General features: G+C 32.3%; 1 protein-coding gene and 1 pseudogene across 2 annotated transcripts; one reads left to right on the top strand and one right to left on the bottom strand.

Annotated features, from left to right (window-relative positions):
* The first annotated feature begins 239 nt into the window (after window positions 1-239).
* On the top strand, window positions 240-845 carry LOC147943915 (protein SMALL AUXIN UP-REGULATED RNA 12 pseudogene; annotated as a pseudogene). Its single transcript, XR_015558478.1, has one exon. The product of XR_015558478.1 is annotated as a protein SMALL AUXIN UP-REGULATED RNA 12 pseudogene (transcript).
* Window positions 846-5,699: 4,854 nt separating this feature from the next.
* On the bottom strand, window positions 5,700-7,349 carry LOC104789266 (uncharacterized). The gene has a single exon (XM_010514994.2). It carries the CDS (start codon window positions 7,347-7,349, stop codon window positions 5,700-5,702), a length of 1,650 nt encoding a protein of 549 aa, XP_010513296.2.
* Window positions 7,350-7,698: the final 349 nt, after the last annotated feature.

Raw genomic sequence — 7,698 nt, forward strand, 5'->3', positions numbered from 1 at the left:
TAGGTCGTTATGGTTGAGCTTTCTCTGTATTAATTTTACAGACGGTAAACAGAAAAAAAAAAAATAGAAAATTATAACTTACAGTGGAAACCGCTTTCGTGGAACATTCAAAAGAAGGCAAACAACCAACTAAGCCACATGCTTCGGTCTCCCTTACTCACTTAACCTTCTTATTTCTTCCTCTTCTTTCTTATCCTCTTTGTACTATTCTTCCTTATATATACGTACTCCTCCTTACAATTTCTATATTCAAACATACATTTGCCAAGTTAACCCGAAATCACGAGATAAAAAAAGGAAATAAAGGAAACCTAATCTATTAGCATGGCCAAGCAAAGAATGATTACAATTGAGCCGTCAAAGAAGAAAAAGGGAGGAATTGTGAAGCTCAAGAATGTTGTAGAGAGATTGGTGCAAATCAAAGGCTTTTCCTCGGCAAAGAAACCGTGTTCTGTAGAATACGGTCGTGATTCTGTCCCAAAAGATGTGAAGGAAGGTCATTTCGCGGTGATAGCCGTCGATGGGTATCATGAGCCTACACAGAGATTCGTTGTCCCATTGATGTTTCTGGAACATCCTATGTTCCGTAAGCTTCTAGAACGAGCAGAGGAGGAATACGGGTTCGACCACCACGGAGCCCTGATGGTACCTTGCCAACCAAGCCACCTCCAGAGTATATTGACCGAGCAATGGAGTTAAAATTATGCCGTAGTTATTACTGATTTACTTGATATTACAAAATAAAACCGTATTATTCACTAGAGGGAATCTTCTGATTTATAATAGATATTTCACTTAAGATTTCAGCTATGATATGGGCATCTAATGAAAAATATATTCACACACTTCAAACTTGCAACACGAGCACTTAAAGGCAAACATTTCGGCAAATTTTTTAGTTTTAGTCCATAAAAATGAATAAAATGGTCTACTGAGTTTAATTTGAACTACTTTTTATTACGAAAAAAAAATCCATAAAAAATGTGTTGTTTCAGTGTTGATGTTATAAAAAAGATGTTTCAGCGTTGTTATATTTGATTTACGACTCTTTATAGTAATACACTTGAATCGGTGGTTAAAATAATTATCATCTAAAATATTTATGGACCGATGTGTCTTTTTTTTGTCACAACGGACCAGCTGCGTTTTTTATGGAAACCCTAGGATTGTTTTGTTCTGATGCAAGATGATGTAAGAATACACGAAGCCTTGACACAAAAACACCTCGATGTCTTAATGGACCATTTTAGTCCACTTCACAACTTGTTACCTCAAATATTCACTTAATATTCTCACATATGATTAGGAAAAGTGAAAGTGGGGGACCTATATTTGTTATAGCTTTGGTCGGAATTTAGTAACTTCACATCGGTAAAGCATGAGGACAAGAGTAAAAACTGATGTGGAGAGATATGAGACGTCATACATAGATATTAAGTCCTGTAGATATTTTATTATGTTCTTTACTATATATATAGATATATACATAAATGTATGTAAAAGTGGGACAATAATGCACATCAAACCAAAAGAAACGGTAGGACAATGTACACCAATCCGTACTTGCGTTTTCTCTATCAGTGCCCCCTCCATATCTCCCATATAGGTATACACACACATGACCTACGCGAAGGTGTTTCGTCTTAATATGGGCATTGTATAAAGTGTTATCGCCTTTATTGTTTCTAACATCTTTCCTTAAAACATTGGGGTTTATATAAACTAATTAATAGGATTCGATTTCTTTCTGTTTTAAGTTTAATCATCAAATGAACTCATAATCCTTATAATGTTTTACCAAAGTTAAATGAAGAGAGGGGAAAGAGAAAAAACTCAATTATGGTTACGACTTACGACGGTTGCCTTTACGTAAGAGAAGTTCATAGTGTGAAACAGTTTTGATTATCTTTTTGATAGAACATATTTCATAGTTTATAAAATCTTAAGATATTAATTTATATCTTAAGATTTTGGGGGGTTTAGACTTGAGACACTTTAGACTAGAAAGCCAGTATACAGTTTGATGATTGCTTGTTAATTAATGTGGCTTTATATATGAAAATGGAAATATGTGTTAATGGTATGTCGAGTCACTTTTTGTACAACTCACACTGTTATAGAAAAGATCATACGTTGGCTGTTGGCATTAATTTGTGAAAGTGATTTATAGTTTGGACTGGTTTTGGCAATGTAGTTTCTCTAAAACACGTCCGTCTGACGGATTTGTCATATCAAATTGCTGACAAAACTCACAAACCGACAAATTCCCACAATTTGAAACGTCCTTTGATTATTTTTCAGAGTTTTGGAAGTCTCTCCAACTTAAAAAAAAAAAAAAATTTATTCGTAACGCATTTTCTCCTCTTATAAGTTATAATATCAAGTGGAAATTGCTTGCAATTTAGGGTAATTAGTGGAGTTAAGAAAAAAGTGTTTTATCGAAACTTATGTTCGTATTTTCATGTACATACTGGTTAACTAAACAGATTTTATATGCGGTTAATCTTGAGTGAACTAATTCCCAAACCAACATCATATTGAATTGTTGATTATACTTTTAATACATACTAGATAATAACCCGCGCTGGTAGCGCGGATAATTTTTTTTTATTTTGTTATTTGTTAATATTATGTTTATGTTGTATCATTCATTTACATGTTATATAATATAGTACTATATGGTGAATTTTGATTCAGATTAAACAACTAATAGGTAGGCCTGTAAACTACTACTGATACCCGTATTGGATCCGTTTTTCGGTTTGTATCAGTCCCAAAAAAGGCACCGTAGCTTTAGGGTCGAGTGAAGGGTATAATAATTATATTATCCATGAATAATGATCGAGTATCGGATATTAATTTAATTTTTGAGCGTCTCGTTACCCGTCTTATTACCCGTTTTATTACCGACTCATAAATACAGGTTAATATTTTGTAGAATAATGTTACCAGCGTGAGGAAATATTTATGTAAATTTGGATTTGTTTGTTACAAAATAATAGTAGAAAATTTATTAATTCTATACATATTATAAAATCATATATTTAATTTACTTAAGGTCATACTCTGATTTCGACCCGTAGTTGGTACTACTATTTTGGTTTGGTGCAATATCAAATTCGTTAATTATACATTTGGTAAAGCCAAAAAAATCAAACAAAACATGTATTGACCCGTGATTTGGTATTACAAATTGATGTGATCGTGTTTAGAGATCTTAATATACCAAATTTATAAATTGAAGTTATTGGTATAACATGTTGTATATTGATTTTATAGGTGAAAATTATAACATATTGTATATTATACACTTAGTATTGTTTATATAGTGAATATTGTGTATAAACAATTAAGTTTTAGCCAATTAAATAGTTTGTTATTATTTCCTAAGATTTATGAAACAATAAATAGAGTTAATAATTTTGTAAACAAATCTAGACTTTTCTTTTGTTAGTTATTAGAATAATTAAAATATAATAGTATTTTTGTAATATGTCACATTAGAACTGGTTAAATTTTTAACAACATAGCTTAAATAAGTATATAGATATATTTTTAAAATATAAACAATGTTGTATCCTAATTTTAATATATATTTGTTATTATTAAATGATTTGGATATGTAAATATTTAATCTTAGTTTTATAAATAAATTTAAGTTTTATAATTTTCTAAAGAGTTTGTTATTGTTTCCTAAGATTTCTGAAACAATAAATAGAATCTATTTTATTATTTTATTACATAATTTCGAAATAATTTTATTATTATTTTATTAAATAATTTTGAAATTATTTTATTAATGATTTCTTGTAATCTAATAAATTAATAATTACTATTTTTTTGGATAATCATTTTCAGGTTACAACAAATTATTATTAAGATTCTGTTATTATATTTTGTATTAAAATACAGTGGCATTTTGTGTAATATTTTACATGGAGTAGGGTTATTTGTTTAAAGGGTTGCGTAAATAAGTATATAGATTTTATAATTTTCTAAAGAGTTTGTTATTGTTTCTTAAGATTTCTGAAACAATAAATAGAATCTATTTAATTATTTTATTACATAATTTCGAAATAATTTTATTATTATTTTATTAAATAATTTCAAAATTATTTTATTAATGATTTCTTGTAATCTAATAAATTAATAATTACTATTTTTTGGATAATCATTTTCAGGTTACAACAAATTAATATTAAGATTCTGTTATTATATTTTGTATTAAAATATAGTGGTATTTTGTGTAATATTTTACCTGGAGTAAGGTTATTTGTTTAAAGAGTTGCTTAAATAAGTAAATAGATGCATACGTGTGAAGGTTCGTAGCCAGAGGTATTTATGAACTTTGATATTGGCAGAGCTAAAGTCAAAGTTGAAACAAAAGTACGTACAAGTTAGAGGCTTAGAGCGAAGTGAGATCAACCATATGAGTTAGGATGGAGTACGTATCTGTACTTAAGTGTTCCATACAAAAATATAAACATAAAAAAAAATAGATATTTAGACAAGAATGCAAGTTCATATCATTATGTGAACAAATCATATCAATTCTGGTGGATCTAGCAAAATCTTGTGCCTGTTTTTCGTCTTTGATGAATATTTAGTATAATGGACATAACTCTTATGATTTTGATATCTTCTATAATCCTAATGTCTCGTTAATTACTTAAAACTGTAAAAGAAAAAATAAACCATCCGATGGGACTATACCTTATATTTGTTGTTGTGCAGAACAGTCATATATCAAATTTATATCATGACGACAAAAAAACAATCAAAGCTATAAAACAATTTTCTTTGTTAGCCACACAGTCTAACATAGATCTCAAATTCCAAAGAAAACTAGAGTAAGGAAATCAAAGAACCGAGAAAACTAGAGTAAGGAAATCAAAGACGAACCATGATTTAAATTGATGCCTTTTTGGTCGTGCCCTACTGATCCTCAACAATGACAACAGCCAATAAATATTGAACAATAAAATTATTATGCATGCAAATTGGTACGTGCGGCCCACTAGGAAAAGCATGTCGGGTAAACATCGAGCTGAACCGTCTAGATCGTACAAACCATTCATTTTGAAGAAAGTGGTCATAAGATGCTAGAAAAAAAATAGAAAAAAATTGTTATGTTGAAGTTTAACATTTTACTGAAGCTGGAAACATTTGTGTGTGGTTAGTTAATTACTGTTACTTTTGTGAAACCCGATCAGAAGTTGAATTACATAAGTTTATGGATTGTGGCTTCACTTCGTTCCACTAGTTCGGACGGCACGGTTCTTCTACCTGATAGAATCGGGTTTAAGGATAACTTTGTTAAAACATATAATCTAAAATTAAAAATTTATCAATTACTCTAAGCTTATTTCTGAGTCAAATTTCCATTTTCAATTAGACAATTAACAAGCACTATAAACCCAATCCATTTGGTACTAATTATCCTAATCATTTAATTCTCATTGGCAAAGTACAAAAAGCTCAAGAAGGATTGGCCCAACCATTTTGTCGAACAACGTTTTTTTGTTAAAAGGTTTTCTTAAATAGAAGGCAAAGAGTACAACGAACAAAATGTAACCATTACAAACAGAGAGAAGAAAGAAAACTACTAGCTACTAAGTACTAAGGGAAGAAGGATCCAAGCAAAGGAAGCCTGAATAAGAAAGGAGAAACAAGCCTAAACTTAAAACTTTCAAACAGCTTTATGTAACCCAGCATTGAAGAATTGATGTCCCACGCTTTAATCCAAGCTGAATCATTGCATTACACTTATTTTCCATGGAGGAAAAAATGTGCCTTGCTACTTGAACTGGGAAGAGGGAGAGACCGTCATGGAAACGTCGATTTCGCTCACGCCACAATTCATAAATCGCAGCTTGCCAGCCTTGAAGGAGAGCAAGTTTTTTTTGCTTTGATACTAATATCGATGGCAGCCAAAGGAGGATCTGATCCCAGAGAAATGGAGGAGAAGAGATTTGAAGCCTTCGCATTATCAAACTCCAGACCTCTGCAGAAAAAGCACACTGAAAGAACATATGGTCTCTAGATTCGCAGGCTAGCCCACAAAGAAGACAATCTAACTCAACATCATATCCCCAAGCAGACAAACGATCAAGAGTAGGGTTACGATTAAGTATAAACAGCCAAGACGTAATAGCATGTTTTGGAATGACTACTTTGTGCCACACAAGCGGAGCCCAAAATTTTCTTGTATTTGAAATCCTAACAGCATTCCACACAGCTTTTGAAGAGAAAAACTTGTAAGGAATACCATCAATTGCCCAAACCGGAGTATCATTTGATGATGACATGGTAATGGTAGAGATGAAAGAGTAGAGAAGAACTTGTCTCTCAGATCTGGCATTAGGGAGAGACCACCCATCTGCATTTCTCAACTCAGCGACAGTTGAAAACAGAGGGATCCCTATGTGAGAAGGGCCATCTGAACCAAGAAATTGGTAAAGAGGACCAAAGGGAGTCCAAGGATCCCACCAGAAGAAGGTAGAATCACCGTCTCCAATATTGATGCTGAGAAACTTAAGAGCTTTGGGACGTAACTTAAGTAATTTTCTAAAATTCCAAGAGTAAGCAGCATTGTTTTCATTGAGCGCCCACAAAGGAAATGTAGAAAGATACTTACTTCTTATCCATGCTACCCATAAAGAACCAGCTCTGAAAAACAGCAACCAAAAGAGTTTTAAGGCACAAGTCTCATTCCAAGTACCAATGTGCCTTAATCCAAGTCCACCCTCCAATTTTGGAAAACATATGTCATACCATGACACTTTAGCCCCTGAGGGTATATCTACCTTTCCATGCCAAAGAAAAGAGCTACAAAGGCCATTGATCCTCCGAATAACCTGCTTAGGAAGGAAGAAAGCACTAGTCCAAAAACCTACAATGCCCGAAATAACTGTAGATATAAGTGTTAACCTTCCCGCCAAGCTCAGAAACTTGTGAGTCCAACAATTGAGTTTCTTTCTTATTTGAGACAACAAAGGATCACAATCTGTCACTGAAAACTTCTTGGAGCATAAAGGGAGACCTAAGTATCTAACTGGAAGCGAGACCAGGTTTAGATTGAATAGGCTTTGTAGCCTCAACACACAACTCTCATTCAGACCAGAACAAAACATGGATGTCTTCTCCATATTCATTGTTAGCCCAGAAATTTCTGCAAAATCTGCAAGAACTAACATAACTCCCCTTAAAGAAAGCTCAGAACCCTGGAGGAAGATCAATAAATCATCAGCAAAGCAAAGATGAGTAAGTTTAAGAGCCTCACAACCAGGATGATAATTGAACGATCCTTCTTCTGCTGCTTTATTCAACATTAGAGACAAAACATTCATGACCATAACAAACAGAATTGGGGATAATGGGAAGTAGTAGCCCTAAGCATAACCAGTAAGCATCCAAATCTATAAAATCTACAATCCACAAAGAGACTATGAAAGCAAACAAACATTTGCATATACTTGTTTTTATTTATTATTTATTATTATTATTCTGAGCATTCTCATGCATACATATAATCCAACTCATTAACGTTCATTATGTATTTCAAGTGTAGTCCCGCAAAAGGTGTCTCAATCGATTCAACATAAGAGGATAAATTGGTTATTCACAAGAAAGAAGAATGCAAAACATAACATAAAAGGAACCAACAAAAATGAACAATTTACGTATACAAGATTTTCA

The sequence above is a fragment of the Camelina sativa genome, chromosome 5, assembly GCF_030686135.1.
Source record: "Camelina sativa cultivar CO46 ecotype springtype chromosome 5, ASM3068613v1".
Taxonomy (NCBI): Eukaryota; Viridiplantae; Streptophyta; class Magnoliopsida; order Brassicales; family Brassicaceae; genus Camelina; species Camelina sativa.

Excerpts from the sequence above, each read along its gene's own strand:
- LOC104789266 (XM_010514994.2), bottom strand. The coding sequence starts at position 7,349 with ATGAATGTTTTGTCTCTAATGTTGAATAAAGCAGCAGAAGAAGGATCG.